Source organism: Aquila chrysaetos, chromosome 1 (genome assembly GCF_900496995.4).
Source record: "Aquila chrysaetos chrysaetos chromosome 1, bAquChr1.4, whole genome shotgun sequence".
In the NCBI taxonomy this organism is placed as follows: Eukaryota; Metazoa; Chordata; class Aves; order Accipitriformes; family Accipitridae; genus Aquila; species Aquila chrysaetos.
The window spans coordinates 53,277,613-53,298,748 of NC_044004.1; the positions used below are offsets into that span (position 1 = coordinate 53,277,613).

At 50.4% G+C, this 21,136-nt stretch overlaps 2 protein-coding genes across 5 annotated transcripts in view; both read left to right on the forward strand.

Annotated features, from left to right (window-relative positions):
* The window catches only part of GRID2 (glutamate ionotropic receptor delta type subunit 2), a 740,237-nt gene extending 736,238 nt beyond the window's left edge, over window positions 1-3,999 (forward strand). For 2 of the 4 annotated variants that reach the window (XM_030020211.2, XM_030020220.2), the window contains one exon: window positions 1,328-3,999. In XM_030020211.2, the coding sequence (XP_029876071.1) occupies window positions 1,328-1,750 (423 nt within the window). In that variant the 3' untranslated portion in view covers window positions 1,751-3,999. Of the gene's footprint in view, window positions 1-58; window positions 317-1,327 lie in introns of all 4 variants that reach the window. The other 2 variants (XR_003924280.2, XR_003924278.2) reach the window with 2 other exon arrangements.
* A 15,238-nt stretch (window positions 4,000-19,237) lies between these two features.
* Window positions 19,238-20,936, forward strand: ATOH1 (atonal bHLH transcription factor 1). Its single transcript, XM_030017021.1, is given in 2 exon segments — window positions 19,238-19,455; window positions 19,457-20,936. Coding segments are annotated over 2 exon segments (906 nt in total). The 5' UTR covers window positions 19,238-19,438; the 3' UTR covers window positions 20,346-20,936.
* The last annotated feature ends 200 nt before the right edge of the window (window positions 20,937-21,136 follow it).

A 21,136-nucleotide genomic window follows, 5' to 3' on the forward strand; every position in this document is an offset into this window, starting at 1 on the left:
CGTGGTACCAGTGCAAATATTCGGTGATCCATTTTGCTAAGTAGATGAACTCCTGCAGTTTGTTCTAGGTGTGGACTTTTTCAGAGTGCTTGACTTCATTCCTAGACAAAGGAGGGATCTCGAGCCCATTCGGTATACTAGGAGTTTTGCCATTGATTCAGGGAGCTCTGGATCAAGCCAGTCATTGAGTTGCAGTAATCAAGGCTGGAAGTCATCAGTGCACACCTATCGGCTGCCTAATTATCCTCTGTGAGGTCCTAGAGTGTGAGATATTTCTAGTGGCCTGGAAGAGCCAGTAGATTTCACAGAGATTAAGGTAAATTTTAAGGTTAGTTGAAATCGATTTTTGTTCTGAGCGAGCTGTGCTACCTAGACTGAGGGAATACCCCTGTATATATATACTTAATGCCACTTTGAATTAAGCTTTGCAGTTCAGTACAATACAGATGATTTATTGTGTCACCCAGGACATCGCCACTTTTTTTAACTTCCATGCATTTAAATTCTCAATTATAACAAACCTGTTCTCTGGGAGGAGAGATTTAAGAAGGAAAAGGGACAGAGATAAGAGGAGGAATGATATATTATAATAAATACCTGAGGCCGCCTTCTCTTCTTCTCACCCACAAGAGCGTAATTCCATCAGAATTAATGGAATTGCTTCTTTGTAGGTAAGGGGAGGGTTAAACCCTCTGTTGGCATCATAATTTAAAACTGCCCGGTGTACTCCTTTCTGTGTGATGTCAGTGAGTCACCAGTGCTTTTTTTTTTTGTCTGGAAGTTCAGCTTTTCTACACCACAATTTATATTATAAAGGCAAAAAGCAACCTGAGATGTTTTTAGCCCTTCCTTAAGCCCTGAGAGGATGACAAAGACCACAACCTGGTCCCTCGGAGCCTCCCATGTTGACATCCAAATTTAGTCCTCATGCAGAGTTGAAGAACTGGCATCATCCCAGGCATTTGAGATTATGCTTTGCTTTCATGGCACAAAATTTACTCTTATTCAGCTGTTGCTAGTCCAACCCACCTAGCTCTGAGCCTGACTTTTCCTGATGGAAACCAAGCGGTAGCGCTTGGAGTTTAGTTGTTCGGACTGAGTGTTTGAAGGTAGCTGTGGTGTAAGGGTCTGCCTCGGTTTGGCTTAGCCCACCCAGCTGCAGGTGGTGGGGGTGGTTGCTGGTGACGTTCAGAGATGCCGTCAGCCAACAGCCAGCTGTAGTTAATTGTGCGTTGTGCTTCCTAAGCAGTTCTGATCGCACTGTGAAGCTTCAACCCAGGACAAATGGCGATGGTGAGCTGTGCCTCTTGTTTTTCTCGTTCCCCAGGATGACAAGGAGATCGACCTGGAGCACCTCCACAGGCGCGTGAACAGCCTCTGCACAGACGACGACAGTCCCCATAAACAGTTCTCCACCTCGTCGATTGACTTGACCCCGCTGGACATTGACACTTTACCCACACGTCAGGCACTGGAGCAAATCAGTGACTTCAGAAACACACACATCACCACAACCACCTTCATACCAGAACAGATCCAGACTCTGAGCCGCACGCTGTCTGCTAAAGCCGCTTCGGGTTTCTCCTTCGGCAGTGTGCCCGAGCACCGAACTGGCCCTTTCAGGCACAGGGCACCCAATGGTGGCTTTTTCAGAAGCCCCATCAAAACAATGTCATCTATCCCTTACCAACCAACTCCTACTCTGGGGCTGAATATCGGTAGTGACCCAGACCGAGGCACCTCCATCTGAGCATCAGACCAAGTTTCTTCACTGTTTCTTTTTTAGGACTCCCTTTGCAAGGAGCAGCTGTAATATTGTGGGACTAACATGGATGTAACCTTTTTTCTTTTCCTTATTTTTTGGTTTTGAGGGTTAATTTGTTTGGGGGTGATTTTCTGTTTGGGGTTTTTTTTTCCCCCTTTTTTTATTTTATTTAAGAATCAGGATTATTAGTAACAACTCTTCCTCCTCCTCTTCTCTGTTTTCTCAGTCTGGTCTCCTCCGTCTCCCTTTATTCTCTTTACTAGTTGAATCACTTATTCTTTGGTTTATCACCACATTAGGTTTTGGTTACTTCAGGCTTTTCATATACTTTAAATATAGGAAACATGCAGCAATTCGTGCATAGAAAAACCCTGAGGATTACTTTACAGAAGGGCATTGGCTCCTCCTTCCCCACCGCTCTTTTTTACTATAATTGCAATAACTTAAGTCCTTTTCATGTATTCTGCTGCATCCAGTCAGCGCTCCACTGCTGTGTGTCCTTTTAACTGTGGACCAAAGGCAAACCCTGCAGTTTAAAAAATGGAAAAATTAAAAAAAAAGCAAAAAGGAAAAAAAAAAAAAAAAAAAAGCAAAGCAAATGAAGTTAAAAGACCATTCAGGCCCCATAATATGAGAATGCAGTTTTGTAGGATTACAAAAAGCCATTACTATGCCAGTAAAGACTACAGTTAAATCTACTTTTGCACTGCAACAGTGCATATGACCTTTATGTGATTGTACAGTGTTAAAAGTTTTTCTTATGTACAGTAAACTGTATCATATGGCAGAAGCCTCTGTTGTGTTAAATAAATTAGTATCTCATACATATATATATATACATATATACACACAGGTATGTGTATATATATATACATGTATATATAGCTATAAAATGGCAGCCATTGCTATTGCAATTCATTTAATAAAGCTTTAGTAAAAATGTGTTGTATACAGGAAAGATGTACAGTGCAGGGGGTCTTTTCATTTAGAAAAGACAGGTTGCTTTAATGTTATTCTGACTTGCATCATTTGCCAACAAAGCATATTTTATACTTTTTTATTAGAACATCTGGGGCAATTTAACATTTGTACCTAGATGTAACTCCTTTGGTTAGGTTTTGCATTGGCTATTGAGCATTCTATAAGGCTAACTTTGATAATTTCACTTTTAATTAATTAGACAAATGGAACTCTCTCTTAGGCATACCACATTCATGAACAACTAATATAGTTCTAGAGAAGTTTAAACATAGATCAAAGGTTAATAAATTATTTTCCAAATCAGTGCAGTTGATCAATACAATAACGGTGTTAATGGAGAAAAAAAAAAAAGCCCTCGAGAAATACAGATGTGGCCTTAATTATAATCATGTATTGTTTAAGGAAAAAAAAAAATATGAACAGGCGCTCATTTTAACCCTTTATATGTTAAGTTAGATTTAGAGGAGCTATGTATTTTTTACATTAGTGCCAACTGTATAGAACAAGAGAAAGAACAGCAGTGAGAGCAAAACGAGTGCCCACTTTGGCACCAGCTTTTTAAAGTAACACTGTTACCTGTTAGAAATGTAGGAAGAGCTTTCAATTTGTAATCCTTAAAACTAAAAATGCAGTTAAGTAGAAAGCAAGCAGTTTATCCTGTGAGTTTTTTGGTTTGGTTTTGTTTTTAATGCAACCATACACTTATTTTAACCTAACTCATTCTTTGGCTAGGATTAATAGGAATCAGCCTATGTGATTTGCTTTAGGATAAATTAAAAGGTATATTCTTCAGATCTATTCTATTTTGATGCTAATTCTGTTCTGGGGGAGCATCTTGTACTGTCACTGTTTTTTGTACTAAATCTTCAAATATTGTCTACTGTGTAAGGCAGAACAAATTCTTATCATGCAAAAGGCCATTTTGTTTCCAGGGTAGCAAGTGTCTAAAAGCATGCACAACTTGCTTCCCCCTTGTAACATTCATGAACTCATCCACACTTCTGAGTAAAATAAAAAAAAAAAAAAAGAAAATTTCTTTCCAACAAGCTACGTAGGGACATACCAGATGTTGCAGTGATTTTAGCTATTAAAAAAACCTGTTAACCATGTACGATATTTAAAATAGGCCTATTTTGATGTGTTGCCTATTATACAGATACACAAAACACTTTTTGGAGGCCTCAGTTACAAGTGGCAGAGCTTTCTGTGTATAATTTGTCTAAATAATTTGTCTAATAAAATTGTTTTCTAAACTTGCGTTTCCTCCTGTTTAATTGCTGAGTGCTGTGGGATTTTCAGTCTGTAGCAAGGTGTCCACTCGTGAATGTTTTTGCGGCACCATTACTGAAGGGGATTTAGCCTGAGGAGATGGGATGAGCTCGCCAGGCTGCAATGAGTCAGGTCAGTGTAGAGCATTCGTGGAGATCACCACGATTTACCATGTTTATCAATGTCAGGCTTAGATTTCAGAAAGCATATGTGGACGGCGTTTTGGAGAATGATTTGAGATTTCATTGGCACTGACATATACAGGACGTGATTTGTAGAAATACTGCATCCCACCTCCATCCTTTTTAGTGTAATCTAGGAATTTTCTTGGAACATGGTCATTATTCTTATAGAATCACATTTGCCATCTTTATTTGCACAGAAGTTAGTTTGCTCTGATGCTGGACATACACTGCCTTTAGATCTGACGAAAGTTTTAGTGTGTGAGAATTCAGTCCGTATTTCATTATGGCCTTCTCAATCCTTAAGTTTTGTTAACATGTTAAACTTAATGGCCTACTCATTAGTAAGTAAGTCATGCAGAATGTACTGCAAGAACATCAGCCATGATGATTTAACTTGCAGCATCCAACGTTTGTCTGCTGGCTTTTTACATTCAGTGTATTTCATTCACTTAATAATATTTTTGACCTCTTAGAATTTTCTATTAAGCTTAGCAGGCATTCAGGGGATTTAATTTTATAGTTTCAGAAATACATTGGAAGGAGTCCTCAGTTCATTGCTACGTTAAAAAAAAAAAAAACTGAATCCAGGTAACATAAAAATCTAAAGGAAGTTAGATTAGTGAAAGTGACTTGAGGTTAAAATTTAAAGGTGCCTACACACTAATACCAATAGGTTTGTACATCAGTGGGCACTAAATGCCTAGCAACAGGATGCTAGAAGCTTTTATAATCAGGCTACTTTTATTATTTCATATCAGCCAAGAGACCAACTCTACTTACTTTCTCTGAGGCAGAGCTATGGCAAACTGAGGTACTGACTCTACAAGCCCTTATGCACATTACAGTGTGTCTAATAGGGGTTCACTTAGGCACAAAGATGCTTGCATGATCAGGGTCCTAGTTTTAGGCTATTCCTGATCTGTAAAGTAATCATGACCTCTTGGAAAGTGCTGTCCTGCTGGCATCATAAGTCATTCATTTTGTCTTTAGCATAGGCATTGTCCCGCTCATTTATGCTCACAGACACCCCTAGAGCTAGGTAGTTTTACAGATACTACATAAGTAAGTACTCTCTATATAACAGGCTACGTTAAGGCAAACCCTATGTTACACTTCTCCTCCCTTTCTTTAAATGAAAATCCAGTGAAGTAATAGTGTTAAAGCCTGTCAAGTGTGTTGCTGCAGTAGCTCCACTGGAAGTAGAAGCCAGCTGTACATAAAGATGAGTTGTTTGCATGGTGATTCTAGTCATACAATCATTTTGACATACCAGCTACAAACAAAAAGCAAGTAGTAGAAGAAAACATATTTATCCGATTTCAAAGGATCACTTAGAAAGATGTTTATACTGACCAACAGTGAAATACCTGAAGATAAAAAAATCATCCTGCTGCACCAATCAAGGGAATTATTATAGCTGTCACTGACTCACCTGCAGCATGACCAGAGCCAAAGTCTCCTGGATTTCCCTCCTGTATTCACAAAACAAAGTGCTAGTTTTGTTTCCCTAAATAGATCAGATTTGTTAGAAGTATCTTTTTCTCTTTCTTTCCCACTCACATAGAATGCTATGAAGTGATGAGAATGTAAAGCTGCCTTCCTGTGAAGACTCACTGTAGCTGGTTCAATACAGCATACTGGAGCTTAATACCCCAGATAAGTTTAATTTCTCAAGTCTGCACAAAAGTGATGACATGAAAAGTAAACCAGCTTCCTGTGTGCACGCTTGTGGGTGTAGCTAATGAAAAAAATAGGGTCTCCAAAGCAACGAAGGCATCATACCAACACAGATCTGCTTTATCCATTTTTCTCTCGGTCACAATACCTGTGTTTCCTCTTCACTCTGCAGAGCTGTTTTGAAATAAATGTCAAAATCAAGTATCTGCTCCTAAGTATGAGTCATAGACAAAGCTTTTGATAGACACTGTGACATGAACAGCACATCCACATGTCACATCAAGACCAGTGGGCAACTGCAAATGCATCATCACAACCTATCAGCTTGTCATGTCTTGCCCAAGGCATCATTCATGAGGTCAGAAACAGAAGCCTCCAAAGGAAGGTCAGTGCCGGCAAAATGATTCACAGCTTAATGAATTCCTAACCAAAAAACTGTACCAATGCCCCAAAATTACAGCCATGAATTTCATGAAAAAAAATTACCTTGCAAGAGGTGTAGTTATAAAAATAAATTTACTATCTGTCAAGACTTACAGAATCTGCCCCCCCATCCCATTCGTCACAGTGGCACGACGCTTTGCATGTACTACAGAATTTATTTCTATAACATACATCAGAAGGAAGAAAAACATTACAGCCAGAAAACTGAACTGTCAAGTCATTAACTACTGTGCTCCAGGTCACACAGGAAATATGAGGCAGAAGCAAGCATTCAGCATCTCAGAACCAGTTCACTGCTGTAAGGGGAAAAATAAATCTTTCCTTCCCAAATGCTCAGAGAAGGGCTTTTAGCTGAGGATACTGGGACGAGAGAGAGGCAAGCAGGGAGCCAAGGAGAGGGTTGCACCACCCGGGTGGGTTGGCAGTGGGAAGAGGCAATGGTTGTCCTGTTCACAGGCCAGAGACACACATTCACCACAGCTCCTTCTGCCCCAGCAGTCATTTCAGACCAGTTTTGGCCCCTTAAAAACAGCAGGGGCTGTTATGGACATACCTGAGGCTCGTAAGCAGGGCTACAGAGGCAGATAAGTGGGTCACACATTTCTCCCCAGTTCCCTCCAGAAGCGGTGTGTGAGCCCACCAGCAGCTGGGAAGTGCCACGTATCAGGGCAGGAGCCCTTTGTATGCCAGGTTAGCCTCCCACAACAGGGAGCTTTCCCCAGAGGTGCTGCTCATGCTGCCCAAAGCATGTGAACGGGCGCAGCGACAGTATGAGCCCTGGTACAAATGCCTGGCATCAGTAACTGCCATACCAGTGGAGAAAGAAGGCTACTTGCAGCCCAGTAAGCACAGGACACCCCTCCACCATGACATGACAGCTCGGTGCTCCTGTAGCTAATTGCTCCTACCAGCACTAGTAAGGCCAACCTTTCCTTCAAAGCAGGATAATTTTTTCCCCTTCTAAACAAAAAAAAATGCTTGTGTCCCATTCCTTGTTCCAAGCGGGTGATGCACCAAGACAACACGGGATAAGGGACTGCTGCGGAGTGCCAAAACAAAAATTAACAGCTTTATTTGCAAATCCAGCTATCATCCAATATAATACTGCCCCCCCCCCAAATAAAAATAAGGCATTTAAGGGAAACCCATTAATTAGTAAAAGGGGGGGGTGCACATGCATGTCTTCATGAGATAGTTGTTGAGCTCCTCATGTAACCACACAGCTGCAGGTGCTTCCCTAGATTGCTGTCCCTGCCCATGCCGCAGCCAGCGTGGCAGCATAGTAACTTGGCCTTACAAGGCATGGAAACTAGCAGCTCAGGTACAGCCTCTGCCAAGGTGCAATGTGCAGGTTTGCTTTTGCAGCCCCATAAGAGCCTCGTGTTACAGCCCACCAGGTGAGTGCTCTGCAGCTGTGCTCCCTGCCCCCAGCTCTGTTTCAGCTGCTTGCTTGCCCCACCCCCTCACCCCCCTCCATTTGACCCCAGCACCAGACTCAAGGGAGGCTATGGAAAGAAGGAGGAGAAAGGAAAGGGGTGATTATTTCAGGGCAAAGATGCCCCCCACCCCTAAGTTGAGGATTCACACCTGGTTGCCCACTAGGACAGACAAACTTTGCCTGCCTTTCCCCTCCCTGCAGGGCTGCGGCAGCATCATTGCTACGCAGGGTGCAGTATCCCAGTCCCCCACACTGGCACATGACTATAGATGGGACATCACTGGAAAAATGTAGCAAGCCAGGGAGTAGAAAGCAGCCCCTTCCTTCGCAGCAGCCCCTTCTAACTACGCAGGCTTTCCTGTTAGCTCTCTGACTATGTACGGGATGGATACATTATGAACTGGATCAAAGCCCCGTCTGCAAACATCCACAGGAACAATCCTCATGAATGGAAATATCATATCCTCCTTCTACATATAGGAAATTGCCCCACCTGAATCTAACTTTTGTTGCCACTCAAAGAAAGGCTCAGAGGTGCTGCTTACTCCCCTTACCTGACTGCAGAGGGATGCTCTTTTCCCACTCGGCACAGCCAGAGGCGGCCAGAAGATGCCGTCACAAGCATTTTGCCTGGGAGCCTGGTGTGAAGGTGGTAAATGTTTTACAACTCCTAGAAATTAAAAAGCACAGTTGGGAAAAAAAAAAAAAAACAAACCTTCTCATGGGTTGTTTGTGTTACATTTGCCTCGGTCTGCCAGTCTAGCTGGTGTCCCTGTCAAGTGCCAGGAAAAAAAAAAGGGGAGTGGGCAGCTCTATGAGTGCATTGTAGCCCTGCCACCGCTGGTAAGCTTGCCTTTCTCCCCCACTGGCCAGGGACATGCTTCTTCACACACACAGTGGGGAGGTCTTGTTTGGTTTTGAATATTCCCTGTATATGAATATTCCCTGTGGACCACAGTAAGAGTAATCACAGCTGACCCATGTTGTTACTAATTAATTCTTTTGCTTACACGCGGGGGAACGGGAGAAAGAAAGCAAATAGTGTGAACAAAGCTAATAATGTGGTTACTTGCTACTCCTACTATCTGACACATTTTTAAGGAATAGTCTTTGCAGCATGACAGCAAACACAGCAAGAAATTGATGTAGTGTAACAGAAAAGCATGTTGCTTGACGAAATAGTGCTCAGGCAACACTGCAATGGTTTGCCTTGCTCTAACTTTTACAGACCTTTCTGAATAATATCTGCTGTTGCTTGGATTGGTTTTATATCTCTGCAGGTTGAGGAAACTGTGGGTGAAGTTTTCTTCTTCCTCTCTGACAAAACAGAATTCCGTAAAACACTTTATATGATAAAAAAGACAACCATTTAGACTCTCTATACAATACAGAAAGTATAACTGATATGAGACACAGGGAGCTTTGTTTTTCCTACATCAAGATGAAAGATAGGTAGAAGTAGAGCCAATACACCTGGAAATCTGACTTTTGAAAGATATTTATTGTCTTCAATAAATATCATTGTGATCTTCAGTTTTAAAGGCTTGCTACATCATCTGACAAATGTAGGCCTATTCATAAGTATATTAGGCCTGTTATATCTTGTATGGGTTGTTTGAAAAGGGAAAACTTATTTCCTTAAATATTTCTAAGGATTTATTCCATAAATATTGACACATACAAGCAGCTTTCCTTCTAAAAATTACAGCCAGTGTGTTATGAACCTCATGAAGTTCAACAAGGCCAAGTGCAAGGTCCTGCACCTGGGTCAGGGCAATCCCAAGCACAAATACAGGCTGAGCAGAGAATGGATTAAGAGTAGCCCTGAGGAGAAGGACTTGGGGGTATTAGTGGATGAAAAAATGAATATGAGCCAGCAATGTGCACTTGCAGCCCACAAAGCCAATCGCATTCTGGGCTGCTTCAAAAGAAGCGTGACCAGCAGGTCAAGGGAGGTGATTCTGCCCTTCTACTCTACTCTCGTGAGACCCCACCTGGAGTACTATGTTCAGCTCTGGGGCCCTCAACTTAAGAAGGACATGGACCTGTTGGAGCGAGTCCAGACGAGGGCCACAAAGATGATCAGAGGAATGGAACACCCCTCCTATGAAGACAGGTTGAGAGAGTTGGGATTGTTCCACCTGGAGAAGAGCAGGCTCCATGGAGAACTTACAGCAGCCTTCCAGTACCTAAAGGAAAGGTCTACAGGAAAGCCAGAGAGGGACTTTTTACAAGGACATGTGGTGATAGGACAAGGGGTTAATGGCTTTAAACTGAAAGAGGTAGATTTAGATTAGATGTAAGGAAGAAGTTCTTTACTGTGAGGGTGATGAGGCACCGGAACAGGTTGCCCAGAGAGGTTGTGGATGCCCCGTCCCTGGAAGTGTTCCAGGCCAGGCTGGATGGGGCTTTGAGCAACCTGGTCTAGTGGAAGGTGTCCCTGCCCATGGCAGGAGGGGTTGGAACTAGATGATCTTTAAGGTCCCTTCCAACCCAAACCATTCTATGATTCTATGATTATCCATGGTATAATTTGCTGGAGTATAAATAGATGTTAACCTGGAGTACAGACATACATTTCTATTATTTCGTAGGTTAAAGCCATATGAGGAACAAGCAGGTGCAGTGCGTTTGCATACAGATTTCCAGTGGTCACTCACAAAAGCATGGCCAAAAAAAGAGGAAAAGATCGAGGAAAAAAGCCCACTGTTAGCACTGGTTACTCTGCTGCTGGAGTTGGAAACCCCCAAACCCAGCAGCCTATTTCCTTTGTACAACACCTAGCTGGATTTTTCCCTTATGGAGAGTTTTGGCTTTAATTCTCAAACAAAAAAGTGGCATTGCTCGGTTCAGCGCTCCTGTCAATAGCAGACTGGAGGGGCTAAATTCGGCCTTGTCTCTCAGCCTGGCTTGAATCTACTGCTGTCTATCATCTCGTGCACACCTGCCCCGGATAACCACTGTGTTTACTCGCTGACGGCTTTACCTGGCTCCTCGCTGCCGTTAACGGCCTAGCACAGGTGAGGCAGCCGGGGTGCTTCGTTCGGCCGGAGGCGGGAACCTGCGGACGGGCTCCCAGCTCTGCCCCGCCTGCTGCACCGGCACCCCGCGGGCCGGGGGACGCTAACAGCAGCCCGGCCGCCTGCGGGGAGCACGGTGAGTGCCCGCACCGAGCCGGGCTGATGCTGCTGTTCGGGGAATCCGAAGCCGAAAAGCGCGCTGTATTTCATCAGCCTTGCACGTTGTGCGGGAGCAAGTCTGCGTTTGAGGAGTTTCACCAGGGAGGCTGTTGCCCCTCCAGGGACGGGGGCTCAACAAGCGCTTGACCAGCCTTTACCCTCAGCGGAGCGGGGGAAGGCGGGAAGCAGCGGTGAAGGAGCGGGGATGATTTTTGCGGCCGGGACCGGCAGCCCTGCCCGCCCCGCCGTGCCCGCCGCCGCCCGGGTGGTGGCGCTGCGGCACCGCCTCCGGCTCCCACACGGCGGCGGCGGCGGCGGCGGCGCTCGGGTCCCGCTCCGGCTCGCCGGGGCCTCGGCGGCGCGGGGCAGCCGGGGCTCCTTGTCCCCGCGAAGTGCTTCGGGGGCGCCGCCGTCGGCTTTTCGCCCGCCCCTCCCTGCGCCAGGCGCCCGCCGCCCGTGTGCCCCCCTTCCCCCGGGGGGGGGCAGCCTTTGGGAGGGCGAGAGCCGTTGGAGGAGGGGGGCAGCCGTTGGAGGAGGGGGGCAGCCGTTGGAGGAGGGGGGCAGCCGTTGAGGCGGGGCGCGCGGAGCCGTGCGCGGCCGCGGTGGTCCCGCGGCGGCCGGGGGAGCCGCATTTCCCGGGAGACGGGGCGGGCCGCGCCGCTATGCCGCCGGCATAATGGCGGGGGCCAGCGCCGTGTCACCTCTTGTGTGCGCTTTCCAAAGAGGAGCCCGGGCGTGGCGAATGGGACACAGACCGCCATTGTGCCGGCGACACTTTAATCGCCCACACCTACAATATTCAACCTGTTGCCGGCAGAGGGGCAGCCCCGGGGCGCACACCCCACCCGAGGGGCTCGGGGGGAGGACGGGGACGGGTCGGTGGGCTTCGCCGCCGTCTCACGAGGGTGAGGCTTTGGGGGGAGCACCTTCGGTTGGGTGGCCTGGGTTCTGCGAGCCCGACTGGCAAATGGTGCCCACCAAGCAGCTGCGCCACCAAAATGGGTGCCCCGAGCCGGGGAGACCGGTGTTGCTGGGAGAGGTAGGAGAGAAACGCCCGCATGGCCATCCCAGCAGGCTGTGGCAGGGCACGGAGGGACCTGCCGAGACACCAGGCTTTTGTTTAGCAAAGCAGCTCTTGCTGGACGTTGCTTTCGCGCTGCCTTCCCGGCAAGACGTCGTCTCCTCGCGCTCTCACTGGGATGCAGGTGTACACAGGCCTGCAGCAAAAATAATTTCTAGTGGCACGGATGCAACAGCCACGCAGAAGCAAGAGGGGGGGTTTTGTGCTCACAAACGAGGCAGGGTGGGATGGTGGTTACTCCTGCCACTCCCCCCCCCCCCAAAGCCGAGCCGCTCGGGTTCTCACACTGAACACTTGTGTGACCCACACAGGGGATGTCATGTGGACTGTGAGAGCTATACACCCAAGCTAGTGAAAACTGGGGGTTCCTGATGAAAGCTCTCAAGCGCCTGGCCTCACCAGGCCATCAGCTGTGCCTAGCCTCGCCTTCTACCTCAACATAGCTCTTGCATGCTGCAGATGAGGCTTCACCCTGCGGGAATTCCTAAAAATTTTACAGAGTTCAAAACATCCTGCTTGCCTGGAAAATAGAAATGCTTACAAACTATAGCAAGTGTCCCTCCAGCTCCAGAGCAAACCGATCTGCAGCCCGGGGGTATGCCAGAGGTACAGATCTTGCCACAGGCAGGATTTTGCAAGCCTGCTGCCACAGGAGAACTGCTTCCCAAGAGCTACAGGACTGCAACTGAGCATCGCTGTCTCTGAACTTAACCAATGAGGAAACCCATCGCAAGCACTGCAAACAACGCTCAGCTGAAGATGTCTGTTGTCTGATAGACTGGAAAGAGTCTTCTGCATGGCTTGGCATTTTGAGATGCCCCTAAAGCTTAAGCCTCTTAAAATGCTTAATTTTTGTCATACGTAGGATTTGTTTAAGAGCACTTTAAAATCTTTCTGTGCTGGGGGATGTATGGGTATCTTAACCCCATGCAAAAAAAAAAAAGAAGAAGAAAAATTATTCTGGTTCTACTTTTTTAACAAGTATTTAAAAATTCTGAAGACATCCTAATTTACAAGGTAGTAGACCACATGAAGATGTCTTCAGAGGGATTTGTTTTCACAGCCTTTCACAGGGGTAGTTCCTGAAAGTTGTGTTGGTGCTGTGTTGTGTTGGAAATTGATTGTTCCTAGAAGCCCCCGTGATCTTTGCTGTCAGGGATTAAACAGGAAGATTTCCCGTGGATGGCAAGGTAGTATTTTTTCTTGGCTGACAAGTGCTTCTTTCATGGGGAAATACTGTTTGCTCTGGGGGATTGATGTAAGGTGCTGATCAGCACCAGCTTGGGTCCATTTGCTTGCTTTTTTCCCCTTAGAGGGACCACTGTTCTCTGCATTATTTTGGCTTCTGTGACTGTAAATATTTACTCTTTGCATTTTAGACACCTTCTCTCCTCGGGAGACCTGCAAAGATTCAAATTCCAGGCTGGTATTTCCACTGCTAAGAAACCTCCTTCAGGCACAGGGCTGCGTAATTGCCAGGTGCTTTGTGGGTGATGGATGCGAGAATGCCATATCCAAGGCCCAGTACAATTGAAGCACACACACCCCACACCCCCGCTCCCAGTTTACTGCTCTAGTAACACTGTTGTTGAGAGGCAATGTCGACTGTTTAAGATGTCAGATTTTTCCTTTTTTTCCTCCTGCTTACACATCAACTGTTGTTTTTTCCCACTTGTCCACTGAAATACGTTATTACTGTGCCACAGAGTCTGCAAGCTAAATTTTTAGTTTATACTTCCAGCCTATGATTAGAATCTTTTCCCAGAGCAGACCTTTAAAACTATACTCTGTGCAATGGCTAAAGTGACAGTGAAAGAGGGAATGCTGTGGCGATCACTTAAAAAAACAGATCTAGTACCAGTTAATTCTACGTGCCTAGAAATCTGGAGTACTTACACTCCCTGGGTTCTGGTGCAAGAGACATTGAGAGCAAGTGGAGGTGACCAGATGTGATTTGAAGGGCATATATTGTCTCTGTGGGTGGGTGGATGGATGGATGGATGTTAATACTCTAATCTTAAACCTGATAAAGTGGTGTTCTTATGCTGTAGAACTGTTGATGGCACTGTTCATTTTCTTGGTCAAGTGATTTTTATCAGTAAAACGTATTAAGTAACAGCCTAATGAAAGCATGCTAGACAACACTTGTTTTTAAAGCACTTTCTAACACACAATGTCTTAAGCAAGGACAGTTATTGGCATTCTGTTGTTGCTCATTTCAAGAGTGACTAAAATGATGGACCTGTGGGTGGTGCGTGTGAGCACACACAGGCCCAGCAGAATTGTTCCTGCTGCAGAGGGCCAACAAACTATACCTGGAATAACATCGCTATTAAAGACATGAGGAGCTCAAGGATGGGGAAAGTGTAAAGCCTCTGACACACACAGATCCCTTGGGTCTGATACTAGTGTTTCCATTGCATTAAAGCAGTCTTGCACTGCAAGGAAAACCTTTCAATTCTGTGCAGAGTGTAATTATTTTTAAGTCATTAACTCTTCTCCCTTCAAGAGCTTAGCTCTGGGATATACTTGGTAATGCAGATCCTAATCCAAAAGCTGCCCGTCTGAGCTACTGCCAGCTCTCTGGGTTACAGCTCCTGTCAGAAGCAGCAACCAAGCAAATGCAGACTTGTGCGCCTCCATGGTCAGATTTTTCCAAGCTTAGGACGGGAGGAAACTGCTTGCTGCCTTCCATACCAGGTCCTCTGATCATCCAGTGCCATGGCAGTACTTACCAGACCATGGCAACAGCCCTGCAAGCCCCTGCGTGATGGTCTTTGATGGTTTGGGGTTGTTTTGTTTTCCTGGAGGCCTGTTGTTGAACGTGTCCCACAGCTGAGAAGTGTCCCAACTCTCCGAGACTTTGGTGGGACTGAAGGCATTTAGCAGTTTTAGTGGAAACTCCTTGCCAAGCCGAGTGTAAAAACAAGACAGTGTTTAAAACAAAAAGTGACCGAAGGAAAACTGTTATTATTAGTGATGCGTCCTTGAATATGAAGCTTTTTATTTTTAAAACATGAGCATAAGTTAAATTCACAGTAACAGTTACAGCCATTGAAATAAAAGGGCAAAGAGTATGTAGGTGTAAATTCTATAGATAAGATTTCCAAGTATATTACAAAGCTGAATTCATTACGCCTCACAATGACCCCAGGAGGTAGGCAAGTATTGTTACAGCAATGCTTTGCATTTCTCTTGGAGGCAGTGGGAGTACTCGCGCTAGAATTAACTGTACCAAACAGAAAGTGTCTGCAGGGTTAACCCCAGAGCATCGGTCTGCACTAGATCTTTACGGGGCTAAATGACACCAGGAAATGGGAATTAGTTTTATAGACCCTCAAAGAGTCGAAGTGAATGACATCGGGTAATTTTAACGACCTGCCCAGGAAGGTTGCTCTGCAGAAATGAGGGCACATCTGCTTCAGCAGCAACGTGGTCCCGATTATTGACGAGTGGAAAGGGGCAGGTTTCACAAACGTTGGAGTCTGTAGCAACGTCCCAGGTACCTGGGCTTTTGCATTTCTTCCAGTCATCACTTCTAATGTGTATTTAAAACACATTTGACAGTAAAGCATCAGGCACTGGTCATAGGAGGAGTCTGAGAAAGACTTGCTGCTGGCTCACTTGCTCTGAATAATGTAAAGATGAACGCTTTCTCTGGGTGAATATTCCCATGGTGCAGTCGAGGAGACTGAAAATTAGGCTGTGCATTGTCTTTATGTGCTTGTTGTAGCTCACTGTAGTGGCTTCTAGGCAAGGTTTGCCATCCCAGGGTGCAGGTCGGCCACCAGGTGGGCAGGAATCCCCCTTCCCTCCTCTTGCTGGAGGCCTGGGCAGGTTGCGGTTGGGATTCAGCGAGGATTACCTGACCTCAGTAAGCGACACTCACACTTTGTCTCTATCCACTCGTGCGTTTAACTGCCTGAAGACCAGATCACAAGCCAGAGGAGGCACGGAGAGGGTTCCTCCCTGCTTTTCAAAAGGAAGGGAGGAAATGGGAGAACGTGTGGAGAAAGTGGGGCAAGGGAAGAGAAGGAATAAAATACTTCCTAACCAGTGGTGATGCCTGCAGAGCAGCCGGCTGATCTTGAAATGGGATTGAATGAGCAATTAGACTGTTGAGAACAGTTAAGCTGAGGGCTGGCCCACGTGCTTTGTGTGCTTTGAAAATGTCTCTGGCTTTGCAAGTCTGTTCTCCCCCCCTTTCGTAACCCATTTTTCTGTAACACTAATATGTGCCTGACCCCGAGTTGAGTTGCTGCCTCGGCCCTTAACCAGACTGGGAGCGGGGAGTGGGGGGGGGGGGGGGGAGCAGGGGGAAATCTGCATAAAGATACGGGGATAAGTTCAGTTTGTTTTCCTGTGAAAGCTTTGACACTTTCTTAGAGAGAGCAGATTCATTTTCAAGGCTTCCTACATTCCTGCTATTGTACAGTAAGTGTTTCAGACCGGTGTGCCTGTGTTTCCGACTCCCGTGAAGTTCCCTTTGCGGCAGGGCGTGCCTCGAACCGCTTCAAAAGAACCAACTTCTACAAAAGAAAAAAAGAAACTCAAGTAGGCTTGAACATACAAAGAGAGGGAGAAAGGGAAGAGAAAAGGGCCGGGCAGTGTTGAATACAAAATGAGTTCAGCCAGCCCCAGGAGTTCTTCATCACTTACATTTATCTTATTCTGGGAGAGCAGAGCTAAACCCAGCGCTGACATAAACCACCCTTTGCCTTTGACTTTGACTCAGAGTGCATGTGCGTGCACAGCAGCCGTGGGCATACGCAGAGCAATGGGTTTCAATGAAATAATTTTTTTTCCCCCTCTGACCAGTAGTGTTGGTGGGGAAAATGGCTTTTTGTGTGTGCCCTTTCAAAGGCAAACTATCGAGCCAGTCTCAAATGCCTCCAGTTTCCAAGCGCGCGCTCACAAAACACACGCTTGGAAAATAAGCTGCTGGAAGTGTTTCTCAGCCGGGCTGACGGTCCGAGGAGCGTGCCAGGGTGTTAGGCTGATCTCCCCTGCGCCCCGTAAAACCACTGCGGTCCTGCTAAGGGCAGCCCCACAGCAGCTGCCGTGAGCTCCGGCCCTGCCGGGAGCGTGGGGTACCCAGAGGCCAGGGCCCCTCCTGGGCACCAGTCGCCCCACATCCGCACAGGATGCTAATGGGATGCCGCTTCCCTCCGTGCTTGGGGCCTTGGAAAGCAGGTGGCTTGTGGGCTGGAGGATTGGGCCCGCTGCCAGGGAGCAACAGGCCCGTGGCCCACCAGCCGGGAGCGAGGTGTTTAAGACTTCGAGACCGCACCGCCATCGCTCTCCCCATGCCTGCGAGCTTGCTAGGCGTCTGCGAACGCGTGTCAGCGGCTCCCGCTTGGCAAAGCTCCCGCTCATCTCCACGCTTTGGCCCGCGGTCCTCGCGTCGAGCAGCTCGAAACGGGGACGCGCAGGCTTAACCCCGGGGAGGAGGGTGCGGCGGGACTCCTCGCAAAGAAACCTTGTACCGCCGGGACCGGGTGAGGGAACACGTGGTGCCTGGCGACGGAAAGGAAAGCTGGAGGGTTGGGTATTTAGCTGGCAAACAGTACCGTTCAGCACGGTGGAGAGGATTTATTTATTTTTTTTTAATGCTATAAGCATCTACGTGTGTGCGGTAATACGATAGGAGCTTATAAAAGTCGCTGCCGGGTACAAATAGATGGCCTGCCAACTTCATGGATAATACACAGAAACAAGGCATAAACTTCTCCTCCTTTTTCATCTTTCTTACTAAGTAAACGTTTTCATTTTTTGATCGGAAATTGATTACTTGCTCGGGGGGGGGGGGGGGGAGGCCGGCAGCTTTGCCTCTAAACCATAATTGCGAGCAGAAAAGAATAGCGAAGGCTTGCCTCGGTTTCTTTTTTAAAGAAAGCAAACCATCCACGTCGCGGTTGCTCGAAAACATCCAGTTGTTTGTGGAAGGTGGGCCCCAGGCGCCTGCAATGCGCTGAGCGCGCTCAGCCAGCCTAATAAACTAATAAGGTTGCTCATTTTATGTCACCGCTGCACGGCTTTGAGCTGCTGTGCTCCCTCGCTCCCTCCTTGGCTTGCGAGTTATTCACTTTTGAAAAAACATATCTACCTCATACTGTGCCCATCACTTTGTTCTCAACGCGCCTATTCACATGAGTAAACCTCCACTTTTCCTCTTCAAGCGGGCGGCGGTGGCGGGAGGGGCGGCTGCTCGGAAGGAAAGTTAGGATGCGTGCGCGGAGTTATCATCTCCCTCACCACCACCTTTGGGGAGCTATTGTTGGCCGAACAAAAGAACTTGCCGGCGGCGGATCGGGACCCTGCCGAAAACGTGGAGCTCCGGGTGCAGGGCGAGCGTGCTGTCCCGGCCGCACGCCCCGCCGTTTCTCACCCACCGCCTCCCGCGCGGGCTTCCCGCGTGTCCCCGCGGGGCTAACGTGCTAGAGCCCAGGGCACACGCTCGGCAGCTTCGCAGCTGAACCCCTGCAAAGCACCGCGGCGCTTCATTCGCGGCCGCCCGCAGCGCCCGGGGCGCCCCGCGGCAGCGGCCCGGGGCCGGCGGCCCTCCGTACCGCTAGCTCGGGGGCAGCGTCGCGGCGGCAGGAAGCGAGTGCCCGGCGCGGGCAGGCAGGGCGCCGTGCCCACCAAGGCGGGCATTTACCGGAGCCTCCGGGGTTTGGCCGGCGGGGGGCCCGCCGGGGAAGGAAACGGACCGTTTCCCCTGGCGGGCGCGACGGAGCGTCCTCGGCGGTGGCAGCGGCGGGCGGCAGCGGGGCGAGGGGGGGCCGGTGCCGGCGGGCTCCCGTTCCCGCCGTCCGCGGGGCCGCCCGCCGCCGCCCGGCGCAGGGCGCCGCGCTGCCGGGGCGCTCCCCCGACCCCGCTCCGCACCGCCGCGCGCGGGACTGCCGCCAGGCGCGCGCCTCCCCGGGCGGGGCGGGGCGGGACCGCGCGTGCCGCCGGCCCCGGCTCACCCACACGCGCGCACACACACGCACACACACACACTCGCACACACACCGCCCGCCCCCCCCCCGCCCCCAACCTCCGCTCCCCCGCGCCGCGCGCCGGGCGGGCCGCGCCCCGCGCGCCATTGGCTCCCCGCACGCGCCGGCCCCCGCGCGCGCGCCATTGGCCGCGCCGACACGCGACCGGCGCGAGTGGAGGGCGGGCGGCGGGAGGGGTGGGGCGCGAGGGAGGGGAGGGGGGGAGCGGGGGGGGGGACGGGGGACGGAGGCGGGGGGGGACCCCGGCGCGTGCCGCTCCTTAAAGGGGGGCGCGGCGCCCGGCCGACACCGGAGACGTCGGGCCGCCACGCGCGAGGCGGGCGGGCACGCCGCGAGCCGGCCCGGCCCGGCCCTGCCCCTCGCCCCCCTCCCAACCCCCCCCCCCGCCCCATGGGCGCTCGGCGCCCGCGCTAGAGCCATGAGCCTGCCGCGGGCCCGCGTGGGCCGAGGGCGCGCGGGAGCTGGCGGCGCCGGAGCCGCCGCGGGGGCCGGAGTCGGGCGGCTGCGGCTTCGGGCCGGGCTGGCTGGGCGTGTGCTGCGCCGGGCGGCTGCCCGCCGCCTCGCCCCGCTACCTGCTGCCCGGCGAGGAGGAGGAGGAGGCGGCGGCGGCGGCGGCGGCGGCGGAGGGGAGCGCGGCGCGGGGCGGCGGGAGCAGCCCCGGCGGGGCGCGGGGCGCGGCGGCGGGCGGCGGGCGGCCGCGGGGCGGCGGCGGGCCCGGCCTGCGGGCGCAGGTGAGCGGCGTGCAGAAGCAGCGGCGGCTGGCGGCCAACGCGCGGGAGCGGCGGCGGATGCACGGGCTGAACCACGCCTTCGACCAGCTGCGCAACGTCATCCCCTCCTTCAACAACGACAAGAAGCTCTCCAAGTACGAGACGCTGCAGATGGCGCAGATCTACATCAGCGCCCTGGCCGAGCTGCTGCACAGCCCCGCCGCCCCCCCCGACGCCCCCGGCAAGGCCGAGCACCGCGGGGCTCCCTTCGAGCCGCCCTGCGCCGCCGGGGCCGGGGCCGGGGCCGGGCCGCCGCCGGGGCCGCCGGCGCCGCAGCCGGGGCCGCCGAGAGCCTCGCCCCCCGGGCACGGCAGGACTCGCTTCCCCCCGCCGCCGCCGGCCGCGGGGGGCTACTCGGTGCAGCTCGACCCGCTGCACTTCCCCGCCTTTGCGGAGGGCGCCCTGATGGGACAGAGAGCCCCTTCCCCCGCCCTCCTCATGCCGCAGCCCGGGCAGCCGCCGCAGGAGAGGAGCAAAACGTCGCCCCGGTCCCACAGGAGCGACGGGGAGTTCTCGCCCCGCTCCCACTACAGCGACTCCGACGAGGCCAGCTAGGGCGGGGGCGCCGTCCCCAGCACCCCCCCGGGGCCGCGGCCGCCCCTCGGAGCACGGACTCCGCCGTGGGGTGAGCAGCCGGCCGCCGTGCCGTCTCGGACGGCACCGGCTCCCCTCGGTCGCTTTGAAATCCGCCCCCTCTTCTCCCACCCCCGGCAGCTCCTGGGTTCGTCCAGGGGGATGGCTGTTAGCGAGTGACTGTGCCCGCCCTATCTGTCAGGGTCGGTTGTTTGGGGTTGGTTTTTGGTTTGGGGTTGGTTTTTTTGTTTTTTTTTTTTTTTTCATTTTTAGTTACCACTGTCAAAAGTTTATTTTGCCTAGAAGTCGTTGCCGTTCCCTCCTGCCAACACGCCGCCTTGCAGCGCGGAGCCTGGCTTGCGCCGCCGGCGAGCAGGTGATGCGCAAGGAGAAAAGTCCGGCCCCGCTGCTGCTGCTGCTGCCGCTGCTGCCGCTGCTGCTGCTGGCCGGCGCGGGGGGGGGTGCCGCCGGCGCCCTCCCCACCCGGCCGTGCACCCGCGCTGACACCCACGTCTTCCAGCACACCCATCCTGCCGTGGGTCGTATTGCTGTGGAAACACACACACACACACAAAAAGTAAATAGCGGAGAAAAGATGGATTTTCCTTAGCGCACCATGTCGGCGTCTTTTTGGGGGGAAACTTGGCGCAAGCACTTTATCAGCGGCTGGAGATGCGGTTTCAAGAGGAAAGCTACTAACTAACTGCCAATTGGAGACCAATATCTAATTAAGCCACTTAATCCTAACGCTCTCTTAAAAACGAAAACAGTTT